The 25129-nt window shown below is 38.5% G+C and overlaps 1 protein-coding gene across 16 annotated transcripts in view; it reads left to right on the plus strand.

Annotated features, from left to right (window-relative positions):
• LOC123029256 (ABI family member 3 binding protein) overlaps positions 1-25129 on the plus strand; it is a 133760-nt gene that overhangs the window by 10587 nt on the left and 98044 nt on the right. For 14 of the 16 annotated variants that reach the window (XM_044441958.1, XM_044441964.1, XM_044441968.1 and 11 more), the window contains exon 2: positions 17337-17516. In XM_044441958.1, coding sequence (XP_044297893.1) covers positions 17337-17516 — 180 coding nt within the window. Of the gene's footprint in view, positions 1-1213; positions 1322-10198; positions 10265-17336; positions 17517-25129 lie in introns of those variants that run through there. The other 2 variants (XM_044441965.1, XM_044441969.1) reach the window with 2 other exon arrangements.

Here is a 25129-nt window from a genome sequence, read left to right on the forward strand (position 1 = left end):
GGGAAATTTCCAGGGACATGTCCTCAGGTCCACAGGATAACACTCTTAGAAGCCCAATTTTCTCCAGAGGGCAAGTATTAGTTGTACCAGGTAAAAGAAAAGTGCATGCTTTTGTGGTTTCAGAACACAATTGTGACTGGCTTTGCTGAAGCAGCCATAAAGTTAATTTACAATTTCCTGGTGAAAATAGTTCCATTTGGCACTTAAAATCAAGTTCTAGCTTGTTCAATTGATATTTAAAACTCTGCAACTCAAATTAATGCTCAGTCCTATATACACTTACCCGAATGCAAGTCCCATTGTACTAAGTTCAACTTACTTTGGAATCATTATGCATATAAATGCACTGGTAATCTCGCTAGTTTTCTTTTCTGTTCAGAAACCAGAAATATTCATTTATATGTAAAGATTACACTTTTGTACTACCTAATAGCCGAAGCTCTCTGGGTCGTTCAGAAAACCATAGCATACAACATAAAATACAATATTAATTTTAAAAGTTCAAAGTTACAGTGTAAAATCAAAGTAAAACAAACTAGAAGCTAACTGTAATGCTAAGAATAAAATAGAGTAACAGGCTAAAAACACAAACTAAAAGACTAAAATCCCTGGGAAAACAGGAAGGTCTTCAGATAAAGTATAACATAAGTAACAGGCAAGCCTCTCTAGAAAATCCATTCCACAGCAGGGTACCACAACAAAAAGTGTCCTTAGTATTACCACTTCACTTCCTTTGGAAGGAGCTTCTGAAGAAGGACTACTAAAGACAATCTTAGGGTCTGGGCAGGTATGTGCAAGAGGAGATGATCCTTCAGGTAACCTGCCTCCAAGCTAATTAGGCCTTAAATGCCAACAGCAGCACTTTGAGTTAGGTCCTGACATGGACTGGCAGCCAGTGCAGCTGGAAAAAAATACTGGTATCATGTGATCACCTCGACCAGTCCCTGTTAATTCTCTTGTCCTATTTTAGGCCAGCTGAAGTTTCCAGACCTTTTTCAAAGGCAGCTTCTCATATAATGCATTTCAGTAATCCAGACAAGAGGATACCAGAGCATGAATAGCTAAGCTATCTCTGTGCAAATAAGGATGTAGCTGATATATCTGGGTGATCTGAGATTATCTGAATTTAGGGATGTTCTGAAAACAAAGAGGGCACATATAGGAAGTAGAAGGAAGGCAAGGCTGCAAAGGAAGAGTACAGGCAGGTAGCATGGAATTGCAGGGATATTATCACGAAGATTACAGCTCAGAATGGACTGAGAGTAGCGAAGGATGCTAAAAGCAACAAAAAGGCCTTCATTAGATATGTCTATAGTAAAAGGTGAAGACCTTTTTATTTAAACTTCTTTTTAATTGTTAATATTATTTGCTTATTTTATCTGGCCAGGGCGACTTATTTTATATTGTTAATTTGTTTTATATTTTGAATGTATTATATTTTAATTTTATGTTGTGAGCTGCCCCGAGGCTTCGGCTAATGGGGCGGCATAGAAATGTTTTAAATAAATACATGGTTTTTAAATAAATAAATAAATAAATAAATAAATAAATGCAAAGAAATGGTGGGTCAGCTACTCCATGAGGGTGGCAAAATAATGGCAGATGCCCAAAGAAAGGCAGAAGTGCTCAATTCCTACTTTGGCTCAGCCTTCTCCCAAAAGAGAACTGATTACCTCCACAATAAAGGGGAACTTGGAGTCCTGCACTGAGCAAGGGATTTGACCCAATGGCCCCTTCCAGCTCTACTATTCTATGATTCTATAAATGTGAGCAGGATGGCAGCTTGGGATTGATAGGCAAATGTTTAAGGATCACTGAATGAGTTCAGATCCTCAGGGTGCAATGAACTGCATCCTAGAATAATAAAAGAACTGGCAGACAAACCCTCAGAACCACTGTCTGTTATCTCTGAGAAATCATGGAGGACAGAAGTGCCAGATGACAGCAGAAGTGCTAATATTGTCCCCGTCTTCAAGAAGGGAAAAAAGGAAGAAACTGGGAAGTATAGACCAGTCAATCTGACACCAATCTCTGGAAAACTCTGGATTCGATTATAAAACAGTTGATCTGCAAAAATCTTGATGAGATGATAATTCATTCAATGATACTACAAGTAAGAAGGGTCTTCCTTTAGAGAGAGTCCATTCCCTTCCAGGACAGGCTGAACATCAGTCTTTAAGCAGGTAAAAAGTGCACACACAAACAGTACTTCCATTCAGTCATTTTATTTTATCTGTTATTGTTAACTATAATCCTGGGCTGTTGCGTATTGCATTTGAATTTGAGCTTTGCCTTTTCTATGCAATAATTTGTCCTAATTGCATTTACCAGATATATATTCTTTTATCAGACATGTTTTTCATATGGCTGTGGAACTATACCCTCTTTGCTACCCTGTTTCCCCACCAGCACATTAATCTATCACTTTAATTCTATCCAGCACATTAATTCTATCACTTTCACAGTCTTTAGGTGTTTGGTATACTATATGACAGATGAAAGTATTATAGAATGCATGGTGGGACAGATGGAGATAAAAAAGAAATGTCTGTGTGCAAACGTAATGTATTGAATAGATAGTATTGGACTACTGCTAATACAAATAGTGATCAATTAATTGTCTTTGTCTTTTCTCCTGTCCCCTCTCTTCTTTGGTTATCTCTTCTCCACCCGCAAAGTATAGATTCTCAATTTGTCACAGTAGAAAAGATACTTTTGTTCATTACTTTACATACATTTACAGTACTATTACTAATGCTTCCATAACTTTATTAATAATAATAATAGTAATGTAAAAACTACTTATGCTGCCATCCATTCTATTTGGTGGTGGCTTAACACCTATGTTTGAGCTTTGATTCTACCTAAAGCAAGATATATTTATATTTTATTACCCTCTACTATCTGTATGACCTGCATATTGTATGTGAATCAACAAAAAAAAATGCCTCAAAATCCACAAAAAGTTGACACTAAAAAATTAGCTATGTTTCATCAGGAAAAATGTTTCTTTCTTCAGTTATAATATAAGGTACTTAAGGTAAAATAGGTTTTTAAGTTTCTTTTATTATTTTCTATGGTTGCTTCTTGGAAAATCAACAATTTTGATGTGTGGATGTTATAAGAAAAGATTATATGTTAAAATAATATACAGGTGGTAAAAAGAAAATTATTGTTTTCTGATTCTCTGTCACCAGGATGTTTGGCTTCATATTCTCTAAGGACATAAAATGGGTTGAATATTCCCAGCAGTTAAAATCATTTGCATTTCAAGCCAGCAGTGACAGAACTCAAATAGATATAGCATATGTAATTCATGTGTGAGTATATGAAATTAGAGATACAGATTCAGTTAAACCTTTTCTGTAGTTATTCTTCTGGAAATGTGAAGCAAAGAAGAAATTAATAGTAATATGTGATTAAGAACATTTATAACCATAGACGTGTAATGGTTTTGCCAGTGTACTGCAACCTGGAAAGATGCAAATAGAAATATAATGCTGATTTCATTTGATTGAATATTGTGTCAAAATATTATTTCATTTGAGGATTATTATAGTATTATTCATCACTGACAAAGCAAAACTAACATATATTTTTACAAAAAGCAAAAAGAACTTATATTTTGCCAGAAGTCAGTATTTTCAAGGTTTCAGCCGAGGCTTTGTTTTGATTTATTTGATACAAATAATTTGTTGATCGTTTGATTGGTTGATTGATTTTGGTACATTTCTGATCCACCAAATGCGTAATATTATTACAATCATTTAACTAAATTAAAATGCTGCAAGTTACACTTTAATACTAAAAAGCTACCATAAAATACTACCACTACATACCAGTGGAAAACTAACTCTATTTTTTAAAAATAAACTGTTTCAGATATACTTAGAGTTCTATTTCTTGCCAGAGTTTTATTTGAAAAGTAGAATAGAATATGTCCTGTGACCATATGACATAGCAACCAAATTATGAAAGAAATGCAACATGTACAAACAACTGAGCCTCAGATGGCTAGTGTACCAATCGCATTCAAGAGCTCTAAATTTTAATCTGTGCCTGTATTAATGTTTAAACACCTGTTTAATGTTCTCAATTTATTGTGACTTATTTGAAGTATTTAAAATACTTTCCTTAGCAACAAGGCGTTAAATATGGAGAAAGATGGTTTGTTACAGAATCAAGAATAATCATCAAAATGTATACCCTTCTTTATTTGAGAGTAGTCCCCATTTAATTCCCAACTGATCTTAACATTTTGCACATCGCTCTAAGATTTTGCACTTCACATTTCCTCTAAGATTCTGCAGGTCATGCAAAAATGCATTTATTGGAAGAGTTAAGAGATCTGATATTGTAGATGATTCTAAAAGAAGAATTTGCTGTCTGCCCTATCTTATCCTTGAGAAGAATAGGCCCAGAGAGGAGCTACCACCTTGGTTGTAAGACAATTCCTATGTCAGGTTGACGCCAACAGATGCTTCCAAGAACTCCTTCTGCCAGCCATCCCCAAGGACCTGATACAAGACTGGTCCGCACCAGGATCTCCATGAAATCCATAATGAATCAGATCATGTCTGTTGTATGCCGTTTGCGCTTTGTAAGAAGCTTCAAGGCAATGGCTGCCAAGACCGCATGACTGGTAGATGGACAGATGGATCTCCTGAAGTGAAGGGCACACAAAGGAAGGGAAGAATAGTCTCCATCAGTCCTCTGCCCCAAGTTCTGCTGACCCCATAAAAATAATACAACTACCTTCTTTTTCATTAATAGACTGTTACATTTAAGTTCTATCAATTAGTTTGATAAATTGCCCTGCAGTGTAAGAAGTAAATGTTTTGCAAAAATTATACAGTAAATAGGTCTAGGAAATGTAAATATCAAATGAATATCAGTCTACATGCAAATATACACAAATATTTTATACAACCACACATGCTATACTGTCCTGGCCTCATTACCATTCATTTGACATGTGTGCTATTTCGGTTTCATATTTTTCATGTTTGTGGATAGGCCAATTACAATTAGAGATCAAAGGATCAGGTTTATGATACAGGCATTAAGAAAAATTAAAAATGTCATTCTTTTCTGAAGGTGCTATGTTTGCAAAAAATAAGTCTATAAATATTGAAATAATAAATTGTTCTCAGATTGTTTCTAAGATTTGTCCTCTTTCCAGTAAACGTGCAACCTGTGCTTGTAGTCAGAACAGCAGAGAATTCCTAGACTTTGTAACAGGCAATAAATTTTTAATAGCTATGACGTCTTTACTTCCCTCTGACTTTCCAGCTACTGTATAAGCTTCCAAATGTTGAATTTATGTGGTTTCTTGAACCTGGATCTTAATACAGAGGCAAGAGAAGTGGTTAAAGAAAGTGGCATACAGAAAGGCACTGTTTGTCACCTGCCTGAAGTTGCTTGATTTTTGGAAAATAGGTGCAATGGGACAGAGAGTGAAATGCTATAAAACCAGAAATGATTTTAAAAATGATAAAAACTTTTGTCTGCTGTCAAGAATGAATATTTTATCAAAATGCTTTCCAAAGCAGCTTTCCAAAGTAAACTCTCTCAATCATCCAGCTTTTTGTTGAATCTTGTATATCAGCACTTTGCCAGGTCATCCTTCTTCTTTGATTCATATTTTACTTGCTGTGTCATGTTAAATATTGTTAAGTGATATTGAGAGAAAAGCCAGATCCAAAACAGGGCTGCAATGGTACAGTAATTAAGGAAGCTCTTACTGAGGTGCAGAAATTCTTTGGCTCTGCCTAGAAAACAAAAATTACAGATGCAGCATGTGTCCCAAGGTGACACAAAAAGAGGCTGATAAAGTGAAGATTTATAAAGACTTTTAAGCAAAATATAAAGAGAATAGGCTTTTCTTTTAAGTGATAGAGACCTCTTAAGAACAAATGTGCTAGTAAATTAACTAAACACTAAGGATCAGAAACATTTTGTAGAACTTATATTCATACATTATTTCATATAATATAATTATTTCATGTAATTCAAGTATGGATACCAATCTTTGCATCATGCCTTTCAGATTTACATATATTCCATGTGCATCCAGTTCTCTGAGACAATGTGCTTGAATTAGGAGTTCTAAATTCACCCATGTTTGTTGTGTACAGCAATCTAGGGTGTAGTCAGAGAATCCTAAACTGATTCTCAGATCTATGGATATAATCCTGGGGATGTGCAATGTGGCAAGGATTGGTTTATATCCTTGGGAACATCCTTGGTTTGACAAATTATGTCCAAATATACATCTATAAATATGCACAGAAACTGGTGGAGTCTCTCAGCTCACACTATCACTTTGCATGATTAAACTAAAATGGAAAAAAGAAAACAAATCCTTATGTTAGAATTAATTAGAACATATTTTATAATCCATTTCAAATTTGGATTTATTTTTATATATAAAAATAGTAACTTAAAGAAAAATCATAAGAGTTGTTCAACAGCTGGCAGGCCCCAGTAGACTATTTGAATGCCCTGCAGTAGAGAACAGTTTTTAACTAGTGTAAAAAGAGGGTAAAACTGGAGCCAGGCAGGCCTCAGTGGGGAGTTCATTCTTACATACCAAAGGATCTATAGTCTAAATATTCTATTTTCAATATAGTCTGCCATACATCGAGGTTAGACAAAGTGGTGCCCATCGGCACCACAACCTCCCCAGGTATCTTTCCTGGTGCCCACCGCAGTGCCCTAGCCCTCCCACTTTAAACAACAGCACAGCAGCAAAGTGCTTTCTTGCAGGCAGCTAGTCTCACTGCAAAATAGCCTTCTGATGGTGCTGTGTGTTCAGACCAGATCACACCTCTACCTTATACTCAATCTTTTGGGCAGTTTATATGTCCCTTGCAATGCCTCCCATGGAACTCATTTTGCAGTAGTATCCTGGACTGTTTTTTAATCGCTGAATGTGCCCATGACCCTGAAAGTTTACATACCCCTGCCACAAATTCTGAAACTGCTATAAATGAGTCAGATGGCAATTCATTTAGTCTTGAAATCAAGAGAAGAGATGTCCAGGAAGGCTGGTTAGACTGCCATGAAAAGGTCTGGTAAATACTTTGATTTAAAACTTCAGAAGAGAGTCAGTGTGTTGTGCTGTTTAGAGTGTTTGACAGTGGACACCATGCAGCTCTCCGGGTGACTTTGGGCCATTCACTCACTTTCAGCCTAGCCTATTTGCAAGGTTTTTGTTGTGATGATAAAATGGAGTGGAAGAGAACTGTGTGAACTGCCCTGGGTTCCTAGCAAGAGGTGGGAAATCTGAATATAAATGTAATGTAATAATATTATTTGATTCTATATTGTGCTTTCTGAATTAATCCTTTGTGCCAAAGGCTAAGATTTTCTGACACACTCATAATCAATGCAATATGCTTCAAACTCCTTAAAACCCTCTGTGGCACTTGGTTTTTGATCACTATTTGCAGTGAAGTGTTGGAAACTTCACATGTTATTCTTTTTTTTTTTCAACAGAGAACAGAGAAGTGTGACATATTCTGGGTCAAAATATCCACATACAATTTCTGTATGCTGTGTGGCAAGAACTCTGCCAGATTCTGGGGTTTAATTAGAAGATGAAGCCACTAGTAAGGAGACAGCTATAGTACTTTATAGAGGCAAAAACAAAGGTTTTGCATGATTTGAACTATTTTCATATCTGATCATTGTTTTTTAAAGAGCAAGGATGACTTAGAAGACAATGTAGGTCCTATAAATGCAGGTACCACTGCAGAATATGAGTGAGGTTGTCCCTTTCCCTTCTTTTTAAGCTCCATTTGTTCTTCAGTCCCAGAATGCAGGCAAAACTGAAGGCTTAGGGCAAGAATCCCCAAAAGGCTTGACTGGCTGACTACTGATCAGCCCGTGTACAATGTGCTATTAAACTAATGCACATATCCTGATGGCCACATCAGTCTGAGCTTGGGAAAGGGTTCATATTCTCTACATTTTACAGGGGCAGTAGTTGCAATTCCCACTTTTTCTCCTATATGCATTATTTGTATTAGATTCGACTTTTCTTTTCTTTGGGAAATCATTTTAATAGCGCCTGAATATAGTACTTGTATCATATTATTTGAATACCAAGATTTGTTGAAAGAACTTCATTACACTTTTCTGCTTTTGCCTTTTATTTTCATTTTTTGCTAATGGTTGTCCGAATTTAGGGTCTGATAGGAATCTGACATTTTCCAGAAGGGCCACCAGGTGACACTATGGGTGGGTTGACATGACATGATAAACCATGATGGTTTCTTGTATCTGCCATGTTATCCAAAACTGGTTGTGGGTGATAGAATAGGCTTTTCGAAACCATTATAAGAAGCAATGGCTTGTTCTATGGTTTTCATGCTTCACCATGGTTTCTCTGGTCATCCAAACCCAGCACTCTGGTTTCCACAGTCCTGCATGCAGCTACCATAGAGTCCTCTGGAAATAGCAGCAGCTGCAGGAACTGCTCCAGCCATCCATTGAATTTGGCTGATGGAATAGATGCCAATAGTGGGATGATTGAGCAAGAAGAGTGGAAACCACACCAGTGTAGAAACTTGATAATCTGTCAGGTACATCCAGGCAAAAAAATACTCATTGTAGAAACCATCATCCGCTGAAAAGCGGCAAGGATTTTCTAGAGATTCATGGTAGAGTACAGCCTGTGAGGCTGTAAGGCTATTGTCATATAGTTCAGTCATTTGGCACCACTTGACTTAGTTGCTGAGTGAACCCAGAAGTTTCATGTTGCTGTTCTTTTCTTTGTAAGAGAGGTAATAAAGGTCTTCTCTAGCCTCTTGACTAGTGTATTCCTTAAGTTGTCAGTGGCAAAGCTGCAGTGAGAAAGTTTGGCTGCATGTAGTGGCAAATGCACTAAATAAGTCATCTTCATGTCACAGCTCCTCCACAGCTCTGTGGAATATGTTATGAGCATATAAATCTGCTGGCACTTTAACTTTGTACAGCAGTCCATAGTTCATCATAGTAAGCCATGTTCATCAAAGCTTTGGTGGGTAGCGGGCAGACAGTGAGGGTGCATGCAAATGCTGTTGATGTGGCTTTTGCCATAGCTGCTGCCTGGTTAAGCTATTCGGGTTCAAAATATCAACTTTTTGAATGGGACAATTGTGAATAATGGGATGGTGGAGCCTTTATCTTATTTTCATGAGAAAGAGTAGCTTATTCGATTTGCCAGTAAGGTAGTACCTGGCAGAAAAGAGTGATGGTCCATAGTCCTGAGAAGTGTCTCCAGCGAGGTTAATTTCAAGTTCATCTTAGTATTTCAATCTCTCTCCTACTGCTCAACTTATTTAGTGGGAAAGCTCGTGAGAAAAGCCTTACTTATTTGGTATGCAGAGGATTGGCATCCCAGACATGATGCAGTTTTCTTGCTTGTCTCAGAACATAACAACATAGGATTTAGCCTCGCTGAATCAAACCAAAGGCCTGTCTAGCCCAGCTCAGTTTCTGAAGTGGCTCATGGAAGGGTCTAGCAATTTCCTTTTTGCCAAGACAGCATGCAGGCATATCATATCTTTGTACCTGCACACTTTCTAAAAAAACAAAATGTTAAATCCCTTCCAGATCTCTCTGTTAAAACATTGCTCTGATCTTGAATGTTGAAGATAACTGTCAAGCTTTGCCTACTCTTTGCAATGGGAAACTCTGTCCCCCGCCCAAGGATCACAGGTCCTTTGGGACATGTGATCACCTCAAGCTCTAAGAACGGTGGCAAATTGAAAGGGTATCCCTTAAAACACCCTTTCCAGCAAGACACTTGGGGCTTTTTAGGGCTGTGCTTATGCCCTTGAGTTAACCACACTACAAAAAATGACAGCTGTGGGGACATGAGCATTACCAAAATAGATAAATAGACCAGCAAGGAATCTGCTGCAAAAGGGTCCTTTATAGGTCCTGTTCTCTCCTAGAAATGCTGGGAAATGGATTTTGCAAAGTGCTACTGTGTTGATTTGGGGCATGAACACTTACTGGGAGACATCCTGGATTTGGGCAACAGGCATTTCCCCCAGCCAGTATCCCTGGTTAGGAGCTGCATGCATTAATGTCTCCCTCTGCTGGGTTTGGCCAAATCCAGCAAGTTGGGCTAAAAAGAAAAAACACAATTTTTTGAGCTCATTATCATGACAATTTAAGAAGAGGGACAACTTTTGAGGGGTGCGTGGTGGATGACTGGGTGGAGATCTTGAAAGCCAATCTTGCAAGGGAAAGGGGCAAAAGTCAAGCCATGGTAAGCTCAAAACAGTACATGGAGGGCAGTAGGGAACCTTGCTATTCCCAAGCTGTCCCTCTGGGATACCAGCAAAAGCAATGATCTGAGGAAGAGGAAAATGGGGCACCTTACCCACAATATGCTGTTAGTCCATTGGGCACATTTTGTGCAGAGTAGCTTATAAGCCACACCACATAGCTTGTTCATTGTACCATCCAAATGCAACAAGTCTATTTTTGAACCTAAAATGACTCCATGGATATGCATGTATCAATGTTTCACAGAGATATCAAGGTCTTTCCTTCTCTATTTGAAAGTGGGTAGGTGAATTGAGCTCAGTTTTTGAACTGCAGTGTAAAATTATGCCCTGAATATGCATGCCAGATTTTTTCATAATATCTCAGTGTTTGTTGTTCAGATCAACAAACAGAAGAGCAAGCTGTTGAGTTAAACTAAAAGCCTTACTAAATCCCATCACTTAAATAGACTGTGTTGTTAACTGGCTTAACATATTGTCTTAGTTTCCTTCCCCCGCAGAAGAAAGCAGAAGAGAAATACAAAGAGTGGAAAGCCTCATATCTTAACTACAACATGACCTTATAACATGCTAATTTCAGAGGCTGTCGTGGGAATTGTACAGATGGACTGATAGTGATATGTAAACAGTCCAGATGTCCATTTTGTTGATCTGCCTTTCTTTGCTGGCTAGATACTCACAGCTGGTTTTAGAAATAAGCAAGGCAAAATTCTCCAGTAATTTTTTTCTCAATTACTACAGACCAGCTCCATTAAAATGAGTAGGAGTTTTCCCCACTGACCACAATAATTTGTGGATTGAATTTTTCATGTTTCTGTAGCTATGCACCTTGGCAATAAACCTTTCTCCAGTGGGTAATCAGCTACTTGATTTCACATTCAAGTGTGAAGGCAATATAGGGAAGCCTGGCCAAATATAAAACTGAAAACAATGTCAGCTCCACTTATGGATAGATTAGCTGACTGGGACATCTTCTGTAGCAGCGAAGTAGCAGTGTGCTTAATGAGGCAATGTTAGGATTTATTCCGCAAGCACACCCCATTAAGTGATCTCTAACTTGTTATTAGTTGAGTGAATGAGGTTTTCAATCATTTTACATTTGAAATCTAAAATGATCCTAACAGGAAAAGATAAAGAACTCGTAGACATTTTACCAATTTTGAAACCCCATTTTTGTACTTTTAAAAACAAAAGGGAAGACAAACTTGATCATTGCTTATTAGGTTGCCGATCTAAGACAGACAGTTTGACATTGCCATCCTTTGTTCAATTTTTGTTTGATGAAACTAAGACAATAGTTTAAGGAATAATTCTTTATTCATTTTTTCCAAAGAATCCAAGTGGCACTGTTGCTAGGATATTTTATTCCAGTGTTTTCTGAGTTGTACTGTTCTTTCTCTTTTTCCCAGTGCTGTTACTTCAATAAATATAAATGCAGCTGTACTGCCAATCTGTCAGGAATCATTTGAGGCTTTCCAAGTTGATTGTGCCTTTCATTAAAAGTTTCTTGGTTATGGCTTTTCCTTCTTTTACCCTTTCCTGTTGAATAAAGCAGCACCTTGAATAGCCTGTTAATTGCCCTTTAATCAGTTTTTGTTCTCAGTTGGGGGGAAGGATTTAACTCCTGGTTTCCTTTTATTGTTTGTTTATTCTCATTCTTTTTTAATAAATAAGGCTTTCTCAATACAAATGAAAATAACATTAAGTACAATGCACAACTTCAACTCCATTCAATTCAGTGACTTAGGGTTGTACTAGGTTTGTCCAGTAGACTTTTTTTTTAAGTCCTCCTCATATGAATTAATTATTGCTCTCCAAGTCAAATAGTTCTTTAGATTGACATTATTTTAAAGTTCTAAAATAAAAGTCTGAACAAAGAAAGCATTCTTAAATGATTTAAGACCCAGCTTTTGGTAACATGCCAAAACTGGAATCAAATGCCTTATACAGGATCCTTAGAAAACCTTTTAATGACTATGTGTGCGTGTGCACACATGTGTGTTCATGCCTGAAAATTGTACAAGTGCCAGTAAAAGCGCTGTTACACAAAGTAGTAGCTATCTCCTACTGTAAGTATTATGATAAATTGACACCTCTTAAAAGTGAGTTATTTTCAGTATCTAGACTCTAGATTCTAGAGAGATATTTCTGCCTGTCCAGAAATATTTATTTATTTATTTATTTATAATATTTCTATGCCACACCCATCACCGAAGCCTCTGGGCAGCTCACAAAGAAAACAAATAAACAAAGCATAGAATAGTATTAAAAATTTGGTGTTTCTCAGTGATAATATAAAACCATTAAATAAAACACCAATCAATTAAAATATCATTTAAATAAAAAGGTCTTGGCCTGGCGCCGAAAAACAAATATTTTCATTCCTTTTGCAAGGAAATTTTACAAAAACTTAATCCAATTTGTAGCTTCTTTGTCTAGGCCCATGATATAGTGTGGAAATATGTGAATAGGCCAGCATGAGTCTGAAACATATGCATTTCCTTTAACCTCTCTTCTTTTTTGCATGCAGCACAAGGAGGTCAAACAGTTCGGCTTTATATTTTGACATCATCACAGTTCTCCATTAAGTCCAAATTGGACAAACCTTGTTTAGATCAAGATTTGAGAACAAGACAGGATCTGAATAAACATTTGATTCTGGTTTGCTCCTGCTAGCCTGATGAATTAGGCTAGGATAGGTGCTTGATATTGTTTTTGCCTGCCTATCTCTGTCACCTGGATTCCTTTCTACAAGACAGGGGTGAGGGAGGCAGAGAAGCTGCCCAATTTTGCTCTGCTCTCCTCTCCACTTTCTTTCCATGTTAGATGACCTTATAAAGAGGGAGAGGACAGGCACCTGGAACAGGACCAGGTGCCTAGTGCCATCGTTGGCTCCTTCCCTCTTTTTCCTATTTGTTCCCATAGGGTGGGTGATATTAGATGGTCCTATGCTACAGGAGGGGACAACGCTGCTAGGGAAGGACTAGGTACCTTTTGGTATCTTTGCTTGCTTCCTGTTGCCAAGAAAGCATGTCCTTTAGCATCCTCACTCAATTTTGCCAGAAAAGGTACAAAGTACAGGGCTGTTCAGGTAGGGGCAAATGGGTCACAGCCAGGTGTATGCTTTCCTTTATTGCAGGCCACATATAATGGTAGATGAAGCCAGAGTCAAAGGGAGTCAGGACCTCCTTCTCTCTCTCCCTCTCTCTCCCTCTCTCTCTCTCCCCCCCCCATTCCTTTTTCTCTCTGTCCTGCAGTCTGAAGTGTTACACTCCAGAATCCTACTGTTTCAGTATATAACCTCATTCTGTGCTGTGATTATCTCAAACAAGGTGCCTGCAACACCAGAGAACTCATTAAATTTTTAGCTAGGAGCTCATAACTATTTAGCTTAATTCATTAATAAATACTGATCTTCTTCACGTATTCTTCAGTGAGCAGAGCATGCATATTTGTGTATTTGCAAATGAAAACATAAATTTATAATTTCACTGTGTTTGGCAAAGGTAAGTGATGAAAGGTGCATATTGGCTTGAATTCAGAGCTAACTGATCTTCCTATTTAATTTTCATGCTTTGGGCAAGAGAGTAATATTTAGACTGTCATGTGTTCTTGGGAGTAAGTGCCATTGATCTCAACTGGACTCTCTTCAGAATAGACATGTAAAGGAGCATGCAGACATGTAAAGGAGTATGCCATTAAGTGATGGACTGAATTACACCTATTTCATGCCAAGATTATTGACCAGAAGAAGACTTACTACATGTCATTTGGTAATAACAAGCAGGCTCCAAATGGCCTGTGGTGTGTGGTAGTATAGTTTAAATTAATATGAATGTTTATATAAGTACTAGACAAGATAGGGTAATGTTACTGAGATTGGCTCTGGATATTGGCTCTGGATAGGGTAATGTGTCAGAATGACAAATAATCTGAATAGCATGACAGTGACCAGTGATGCTTCAAAGCTTCTTTTGCAGTAGTGAGAACAGAGTTTCTGATGCTAGTGGATACTGTTCTGTATTTTACTTAATTATAACATTCCACATTTTTAATGTGCAAGTCTATTGAGTTCTTTATTCATTATATGCTTCTTTGAGCACCCTAATGGTGGAAACTGTGATAATTTAATGAGCATGCTCAATTATTAATTAATTAATTAATGAGCAGGAATTACTACTACTACTATTCTGCCCCAGCTGAAGCTCTCTGGGTGGTTTACAACTATCCATAAAACAGACAATAAAATGCAATAAATGCATTAAAAGGTTTTAAACCACTAAAAGATACAACCAGAAAGAATTACTCTGCAAAGCACCTGGGATAGGTAATCTTCCTCAAGTCCCTGAGTGACCCAGTAAGTCTTAAAGACCTTGGACAAGAGGCCATTTTAATCTGGTGCTCAAAAAATGACAAATTTGGTGCCAGCTGGGCCACAGTGGTTATTCCATAGACAGTGGACCACCACATACAAAGCTCTCCACCTTGTTGCTACTTTCAACTCTTCCCTCAGAGTAGGCAGTCAGAGGAAGGTCCCCGAGATTGAGCATAGCATCCAAGTAGATCATGGTTGGGAAAGGCATTCTGACAGCTATTGCAGTCCTAAGCAGTGTATGATGTCAAACTGTAAAGCTCTGTGGTTAACTGAAAGCCTACAGGCTAGGCACTTCTCTGTGTGAGGGATGTAACCCACAATTTTACCACGGTTTCTTCTTTGCTTAGATTTTGGGAGCAAAATCTTTGATATTGTTTCTTTTTCCAAGAATTTGTATTTCTTTGCCTTTGTATATATTACATCAACCAACAACAAGCTGGTGCTGTGGCAATGCTGCAACACAGTGGATTTGTGAGTTATCGTGAGGCTTTTCTCCAGTTTTTCACAATCTAGAATTTTATAGCAGATTTTCCTCACTTTAAAATAAAATGATGCTAAGAAGTCTGGAAAACATGGAAGAGGGTCTGAAGGGCAAAGGTCTTATGAAAGGACCCCACAAATTTTCATGAATAAGAGATCCCAAAAGCACAATAAATGTGTCCTGTAGGGAAACCCTAAGTGTTGCCTCTAGTTGCCACAGTCCCTATGGATTTTATCAAAGTCTTAAGAATCACAGCTATCATTTTATAAGAGCAATTAAAATATAACCTGGACTGGTGCAGAAGCAGTCACTCTTTAAATAAACAAGTGAAATATATTATAAAAAGGTGTATTTAACCAGATAAAAGAGTATACAGTAGTCCCCCGAAATCTGCAGGGGTTACGTTCCAAGGCGGTGTGGGTGGGGGGTGCGGATCGGGCTGGGGGGGTGGGCGCGCACACGTGGCGAGGTAGCAGCAGGGGTGGGCATGAGCAGAGATCGTTTTCTCTGAGCAAGTTGAAGGAGATCGGTTTGGACTCACTCGGAGAAAATGACCTCCATGAGAGCAAGCTGCCACACTGAAAATTCCACAAAAGACTGAGGCCGCGAACACCGAACTGCAACTTCATGGGGGTATACTGTAAAGGAATAACAGTCAATACCAAAGTATGACTGAACAGCCAAAGGAGCTAACTCTAGCTGATAAACTCATTCCAAGACCCTAGTGTTCTTTTAACCTCTCCAGAATTTACCAAAATGACTTAAATTAAAGCAAGGAAAGAATAGGATTGTTCTTAAAGAAATATATGTGGTTCATCTTCTAAAGATCCCTCTTTTAAAGCATCTCCACAAATTCCGTGTTTCCCTGAAAATAAGTCACTGTCATATTTTTTTGGCTCACAAAAACACACTAGGTCTTATTTTTGGAGTAGGTCTTATTTTTTTATCTTATTTTTTAATGTGTACAACAATCCACACTTATTCATGTACAACAGCATGAATACATGTACATTTGGCACATTTGGCATCACTCCACCTGTGACAGGAGCCGGCGCTATAGAGGAAGCAGCGGCTTATGCAGCTCTGCTCCCTCTGCAAGGAGCAGAGCTGCATAAGCATGTTTCCTCCACACAGTGCATTAAGTTAAAGTTAAGTTAAAAAATAAAGTTTAAAAAGGCTCTTTATGTTCCCCACTGGCCCTGGGAATAAACACAGCTAGGTCTTATTTTTGGGGTAGGTCTTATATTTTAGCAAGTACCAAAACTAGTACTAGGTCTTATTCTTGGGATAGGTGTTATTTTCGGGGAAACATGGTAGCTGCTGGGTGGAGCAAGGTTCGTATGATTGTACTCTCCATACTACACATATAGTGGCAAGCAAGTTTGACACATCTCTTCAAATGCCATTGGCTACCACTCACCTATGGGCCATTCCTGTGTTAATACAACTGGATGCATGCCCTATATTCACCTCCATTCTGCATCTTGGGGGCTCTCAAGTTTCCCTGACTCATTTTCAGTACAGCAATTTACACATAAGCAGACTTACAGTCTCGTCCTTCTAGGAGTGTCACAAGCTGCCTAGTCAAAAAGTCCCAAATTTCAGCCTGCTACCTTTTATAGTTTTTTTTCTATATAAAGCACACACAAAAGACTCTTCAAATTTCTATGAGAAGAGTATTATGGGGCCTTTGATACCCCATACAAAAGGCTCAGGAATAAAAGGCACAGGAATAAAACAAGGTTAGGTTCAGATTCTCTTAATCTTATTAAGAATTAAGAATCTGAGTTGAAACTTCCAGAAAACAGAATAAAATCCATTGAAGGAAAATATTTTTATACTAGTTTAAAGTTAATAAACTAAACTATTGTTATGCTTAGAAAAGGTCAACAGTCCAAGCTTTTTAATGCAGGCTGTATTGTCTTATATAGCCTCAGGAAATATTATACCTTGAATTACCTGAACTTGTTGAGAGCTGAAAGCTATTCTTATGCTGATCAAAACCTCCTAGGAGAAGAACATCCAGAACTTGGCCTTTCAAATGCAGATTTACATTGCCTGAGGCACTTTTGTGTAGGGTAACAAATAACCCCAAATGTGAGTAATGCTAGTTTGGTGTAGGATGAACGTACTGGTTGTTTTATGCTACTTGAGTTGGTAACATCTCTTCTTTTTCTCTGTCCTGCTCCCCAAACAGTTAAGAGACAAAGCCTAAGAGTTCAGATCAACGTCACTGATGATACAGTCTGCATGAGATATATTCGGCCGAGTCTAAGCACCAAGTTGGAAGGCTTCATCTTGGGGTACGGCAGCAGCTTCTTCTCTAACCAGTATATTTCTCTGCCATCAGATGGAAAATCTTACATTACTGAAGTTGGTAAGGCAATTTGTACAACCGTATTTTGGATAGATGGTTATGGAATTCATGTTTACTTGCTTTCATGAAGTGGCAAATGTGTCTATATATTCTGAATAATTTATAATTTTACTTTGTTTTTCACATATTCATGTGTTTCCAGTTATTAATGTTTCCCAAAACCAAAGGAGGTAAGTTTGACACTAATGCAAAACGTTGAACACACTATCCAAATAGCACTTTAGTATACGCAGATAGTATGCTAGGCAATTATTTATTTGTGACTATTGCTATCAGATGTAAAATTTATCATTAGACTGAATCTAAACTTACTTTATTTCAGTGTTCATAGAGCTGTCAATTCAATTATAATTTCAATGTAAAATGAGAATTTTAAACAAAATATAGAAAGAAACCATGGATTGTTAACAAACAACAATGCAGAGTTCACAGTCCAGCAACAAACAATGGGTTTTCTTTCTTGGTTGTTCATGGTTATTCTTAAACCATAGTGCAGGGTTTACAGGTAACAACACTGTTGTTGAATCATGGGTTGATGACCACACACACCCATGCAAGCCAGGCTGCTCCTGTAGCCATGATGTAGTTGCTGTGCTCCTCGTATGTGTATGCTTCTTCTCCTAAATCATTCACAGAAGGAAATACACCCAAACAAGCTGAAGAGATTAATGTTGTCAGATGTGCCACTGCATTTTAGTGTTGCTGAGACTCAGGCTACATGCACAGGTGATCGAAAACCAGCATATAAGCAGAGGACGAAAACTGTGGCTGAATTACTAGAATTTCCATTCTAGTTTTATCTGAACTGCTGCAATTATTTCTTATTTCATTAAAATTTCTTTATAAATATATTAGCAAAAATTATGGATTGGATCCAGATTTTGATGGGTGCAATTGGGTAGTTAAAAGCAGACGTCCCTGCCACCTGCTCCCTACAGCAGCCTCTCTAGCTCCAGAACACATGACATAATGGGAGAGGGGACTCTGCCAAAATGGAGATATAGGGAAAGCAGAAGTTCCTGAAAAATGGGCAGAGACACCTTCTATGAATGGAGCCCTTCCTTCCATGTAAATAGACTTTGGATTGAACCCAAAGAATATAAATTTGGCAGTTTCTAGAAGAAAGTGGCACAGATGGAAGTGGAGCTGCCTCTTCATTAATTAAAATAAATGTGTCAGGGCTTAGCCACAAATGATGTTTCTTTTACCTGAAGAATCTCTGCCATGTTAAGAACATACAAGTATTTATTTTGCTGGAAAGTTTGGGAGACTATTCAAACCTCATAAACTAAGCAACAAAAGATTATTGAGGTTAGCAAATAGCAGGAAGGTTAATGATTTCGTAATGCAGAAAAGCCCAAGAAAGAACAAGAACATGCTTCCAGTTAATACACAGGGATACAATGAACATCAGTTCAGAGATATAAGACAATTATAAGAGAACAGGATTTTACAATAATGTACTGACTCAGTGAAGATACTGAAATAGCATAGGCTAGGCCAAAATACTTGGGAGTCACCAGAGTTCATTTTGCTTAAACACATGGCTTCTAAAAAGCCAAGTAATGTCTGATTCTGGCTAGAGTTCATTTGGATATGCTAGTTTGTGACCATGGAAACAGGTGCAGCTGAGCTAAATAGCCCACACCCTCTGTCAGGAAGACAGGATTTAGATGGGAAAGGAGTTGTTCAAGTAGAACACTGTCACACTTACAAAATAAAGTGATGATTCACATGTAAAGTAGATAGAAGCATAAGAAATGGGGTGAGGGAAATCCAATGGTTCTAATCAGTTCTTGCCTCATCTATTACTGGGAAGTCCTAAAAAGAGAAGTCATGGAATGCTTGCCCAGACTTCCTTGTTAAAATGCTAATTTCCTTGGCATCTGTGCTGGCACTCACCTGTTTCTCTTTCCTTTTCTGAACGAAGGCTTAAGCCCAGCAACCAGCACTGGAACTCCCACAAGGCACAAACAGCTTTTATAGCAAAACAGATTCTTTTAAGAGGCCTTATCCTAACCACCCGCTATTACACTCACATATTACGCTTCAACAGAAAAGCCAACCTGGTCACGTGAAGCTTCTTTAGGTCATGTGACCAGCTGGCTGTGTCACATGATGCCCTAGTAAACAAATTGTGCATCTTCCCAGGCCCTCCACTCACCACCACTGTCACTTCATCTCTAATCTCCATCATTGCATCCTTCTCCCCCTCCCCATCACATCTATTCAAGTCAAGGAGTAACTCCATTCTCTTGAATAAAGATGTGGACAAAGGTCCTCTGTAGAAAAACAGCTTGGGTGGAGTGGGGGAGGGATCCCCAACCAAGACTCTCTGGAGCCATTGGATCCTTGGTAATAGAAGTAAGAGAGAAATTCCTTTTTAAAGCATTGCACTTCAACACTCTTTCCTTCAGCACCATCTTTCAGCACCATGGCTTTCTTTACTAGGAATTGCAGATGGTTAAATTCCTGAAAACAAAAATGGACCAGAAAATCATGACAAATTTAGCAACACGTTTCCTAAGAAGTGCTATAGTTAAACAAATCCATAAACAACAGCAAAAATTCAAAACAAGGCTTTAAAAATATACAATCATGGTTTGGAACTTAGTACTATATAATCCCTAATCTATTTAGACAAAACAAAGCAGCAACTGATGACCTTCACAGATTGTTTTGGTATGCTTATGGTTTAGCGTTTGTACACTCATGCTTCACTAAAGCTCAAAACCCATATGAATACAAATCAATGTACTACATTTCATGTAATTATCTTTTAAAACAATATTATACATTTATTTATTTATTTATTTATTTAAAACATTTTTATGCCGCCCCCATCGCAAAACAAAGCCTTGGGGCAGCTCACAACAAGAACAATATTATACAATAAAAATATTAAAACCCAGTGCATCTCAGCTTAAAAGATTTAAAATCCTACAAATAACCAATAAATTAACACTTAAAATAAGTTTTAAATAAAAAGGTCTTAGCCTGGCGCCGAAAAACAAATAATGACGGCGCCAGGCAGACATCTCTGGGGAGCGCATTCCATAGGTGGGGCGCCACCACAGAGAAGGCCCCCCTCCGGGTACTCACCCTCCTAAAATCATTCACAGAGGGTTCCCGGAGAAGGGCATCTATTGCTGATCTCAAGGGGCGGGAGGGCATATATGGACGCAAGCGTTCCTTTAGATACCCAGGACCCAAGTCGTTGAGGGCTTTATAGGTCATAACCAACACCTTGAATTGGGCCCGGACTTCAATCGGGAGCCAGTGGAGCTGATGGAGAACTGGGGTTATATGAGAACAACGCCCAGTCCCTGTCAGCAGCCTGGCAGCTCTATTCTGTACCAATTGAAGTATCCAGACCGTCTTCAAGGGTAGCCCCACGTAGAGCGCATTGCAGAAATCTAATCAGGAAGTTACCAACACGTGTGTCACTGTCGCCAGGCAGTCGTTGTCCAGGAAGGGACGCAGCTGATGGATCAGCTGAAGCTGAAGGAAAGCACTCCTCGCCACCGCCCTCACCTGAGCTTCTAAAGACAGCTCAGGGTTGAGGAGCACTCCTAAGCTGCAAACCCTGTCCCTCAGAGGGAGTGCAACCCCATTTAGGACAAGGCCCAAGTCCCCCATCCCAAGGCCCGAACCACCCACCAACAGGACCTCCGTCTTGTCTGGATTGAGCTTCAGTTTATTGGCCCTCATCCAGCCCATTACCTTGGCCAGGCACCGGTTCAGTACAGCCACTGCCTCACCTGGATTGGTGGAAAACGAGAGGTAGAGCTGGGTATCATCAGTGTACTGATGATTCTGCAGCCCACACCTCCTGATGACTTCTCCCAGTGGTTTCATGTAGATGTTGAATAGCAAGGGGGACAAAATGGACCCCTGCAGAACTCCATGGCATAACTGCAATGGCGCAGAGCCATAGTCCCCCAGCACCACCTTCTGAAATCAGCCGTTGAGATAGGAGCGGAACCACCGCCATGCGGTGCCTCCAACTCCCAATCCCGCTAGCCTATTCAGAAGGATACCATGGTCGATGGTATCGAAAGCCGCTGAGAGGTGCAGGAAAACTAAGAGGGACACACTCCCCCTGCACAGGTCATCATACAGGGTGACCAAGGCAGATTCAGTGCTGTACCCAGGTCTGAAGCTGGACTGAAATGGGTCCAGATAAACAGTTTCATCCAAGAATGCTTGGAGTTGTCCTGCCACCACCTGTTCTAGCACCTTGCCCAGGAATGGGATGTTGGCCACCGGTCTATAATTGGAGGCCACCTCTGGATCCAGGGATGCCTTCTTTAGGACTGGCCGGACTACCACCTCTTTTAAAGAGGAAGGTACCTGACCATCTCTTAAAGAGGCGTTGACCACCTCCAGGATCCAGGTCCCAATCCCGTCCTTGGCTTTCTTAAGTAGCCAAGTACATGAAACATTCAAAAATTCAAATTCTATGTGAAGTTATGTACTCCATACATGACTGCACAGATTTTTCCCTGCACAGATAATAGAAGCATCTGTTAAATTTGCTAAAGGCTACTGGTGAACAATTCACAGCCAAGTTGCTTATTTTCCTGCATTTGATAATAGACTTATATACATTAATTATGCTGCCTCTGTAGCATTACATGTTAATAAGATAAAGAAATTATTTAGTATGCCTTACAGAGACATTTAATAGAAATAATTTTGTATATCTCACAGAAATTTATGTTCTAATCACCTACTGATTCTTTAAATTCTTTTCTCATATATTCTAACATGCCTGCTTAAGACAAGTTGGCATAGGTGAGACTCTTTGGTTGATAGTCCTGAAGATAAGCAAAAAACATGAAAGCCCACTAAGCCTAAAATCAGCTGTTGGCGCATATCAGAACAGCTACAAGGATGTTGCTGGCATGAATAGTTGCCTGCAAGTCTGTATCTGACAAATGCTCAGAGATGAAGCAGCTGGTTTGGAGCTTTCAAATATCCTCTGGCTATTTTGGGCAACCTTAAAATGTTTGTTCTTTGGGTGTGGGCTTCTAAGGCTGGATCCTACACACACTTACTGAATAAACATGTTTAGCATTGTACTACACATTCTTAAACATGTTTTCTATCAAACCTATCAAGTATGCAATTTTTCTTCCTTCAAAAAAAGTTAGTTGATAACTCTAGATACTTGGCTACCAGCAAAACATTATATTCTAGCATTCTAGCAAATTCATCAAATCTTGCTAAATTATTTGCAGATGGATCCACAAAATGCTAAAACAAGAATAGAGACCAAAAGGAACCATTAAAGAAAGGGAAAATAAGAACATAGCCAAAGTTTAAAACTCATACTCTTCATAGAGAAAAATAATAATACTTGGCAGAGTTTCAACTTATCAATGCAGCAGGAAATAGTTCTATAGAAATAGTTCTATCTTGGTGAGTGAAAGGTATAATGAAGAAAACTAAAAGAAGCATGTAAATTCTTATTGCTGAAATCTTAGAAAGTAAAATCACAAGAAGAGGAAGTTAGAAGAGCATAAAGCAAATTTTCCAAGGTCTCCTGTCATGCTTACATTTTGGACAGCAGCACAACTGGAACTGATGCCAGAAGGAAATTGCTGTGCTGAGCTTTCAGATATGCTTCAGGCAAAGAGAGAATGTCTGAAGTGTAATGAAAAATTTACATTACTTGAAAAAGATTTAATTTAAGGCATTTTAAAGGCTTCATGCAGTGCACCAAGCAAATAGCAAAACCTATGATGGTGAGTTTGTCAGACTTGATAACAGCAACATAAAATTTGTGAACTTCCAAATTCACAAAATCTACAAGTGATTAAATAAATCTCCTTCCTTTTCTTACCACAGGAGCTGGGTTATCTATGAAATATATTTGCATATTAAGATCTCTCTATATATAATGTCAGAATTATTGAATAACTAATGGTCCCAATGTTCCTACTGGATACTGAATATTGAAGAATGATTAAGGACAAATTAGGAAGGGAACATTTCTGCTAACGAAAAAGGACTCTTTCAAAAGTTTGATTACTCTTTAAGTACCAAAGAATCAGCAACACCATTCTTTATGTGTCTACTTGGACATAGGTCCCGCTGACTTCAATGGAAATTAATCTCACAGGAGTGGTCATAGGTTTAAACCTTAAAAGTTAAATTGTTGCATGTAGTCTATCACTCATTTATAAGTAGCTATCTTCCATCCGAAATATAAATACGGTCAATATTTGACTGTCAAAATGAAAGTTTTCTTGAAAATCAGTATTTGATTTTTTGAACTTAATACAAATGGAAGATTTCTTATCATCACTGACAAATTATTATTAGTTAAAATTGGGTTGGATACATCCAACTGCATAAAATATATGCCAGGTAATGCAGATATGTCAAGTGTTGGGAGGAGTTTATTCTCTGAATTAGTTTACTGAAATTATTGATAGGAATCAAAAGGAGTTCATTCCTACTTTTATGTTTTCATTCCTACATTTGATTATTAATCAAATAAGAATGGATTGTAGTGTTAAGCAGAGCACATCTGAAGTGAATGCTGGTGTTATGACATACGGGTAGTTTACACTCCAAGCAGGAACTTCACATATCTTCCTGTCTCCCCTGGTAACATCTAGTAATACCAAATATTATGTCAGCATGCTATAAGCTTTCCTACCCTAAGAACATAAGAGAAGCCATGATGTATCCACCCATCCATTCTAGTGCTCTACTCACGTGGTGGCAAAAGAGCTGTGCACAGGATCCTTTAAGAGGATAGGTACAGTATTTCTCTCCCGCCCAAGCGCTGCAGCAACTGCTGTGCACAAGCATTCAGCCTTGGGTACTGGAGGGAGCACATAGCCATCAAGACTATTAGCTATTGACAGGGTTCTTTTCTCTGAATTTGTCCAACCTCCTTTTAAAGTTGTACAAATTGGTGGCCATCACTACTTCATGTGGCTGTCAGTCCCATAGTTTAACTATGCTCTCTGTGAAGAAATACTTCATTTTATCTGTATAGAATCTTCCCACCAATTAGCTTCAAGGGAGGGACCCGGATATTAATGTTATGGGAGAGGAAGAAAAATGTATCTCCCTCCACTTTCTCCAGACTATGCATAACTTTGGACACCTCTATCAGGTTCATTGAGTGGTATAGAACTATAAACAAACAAACAAACAAACAAACAAATTGAGCTTACTTCTAGCAGACATAGAAGCTAGAGGTACCCAAACAGTTTCCGAGGCTACCCAAAAAATTTCTTAGCTAGAGTCCAGGAAATTCTGCTGAACCATGTTGGTTTGGTATATGATATCAGAGCATGTGCATGCCATGTGCCACTCTGATTCACCTGTGCATTTTTCTTTTCTGTGTGCAAACACACTTTTGCATTCCATGACATTTAGAAGCATAGTGAGTTACAGAAAATCCTCAGAATTGGGGATTCAGCAACACTAACACAGAAGAATGTTACATTCAAGCTTCACTTAACGCACATTATGAACTAAACTGTATTCATAGTGAAAGCACCCAACATATTCCCCTTACTATCCAGGGCCTAGAAATATTCAGCACATATTGGCATGTAGAAAATAGCTCCCTAACAAATTTCCTTTAT

This window comes from Varanus komodoensis, unplaced genomic scaffold, assembly GCF_004798865.1.
Source record: "Varanus komodoensis strain SLA01 unplaced genomic scaffold, ASM479886v1 scaffold4, whole genome shotgun sequence".
NCBI classification, from domain to species: domain Eukaryota; kingdom Metazoa; phylum Chordata; class Lepidosauria; order Squamata; family Varanidae; genus Varanus; species Varanus komodoensis.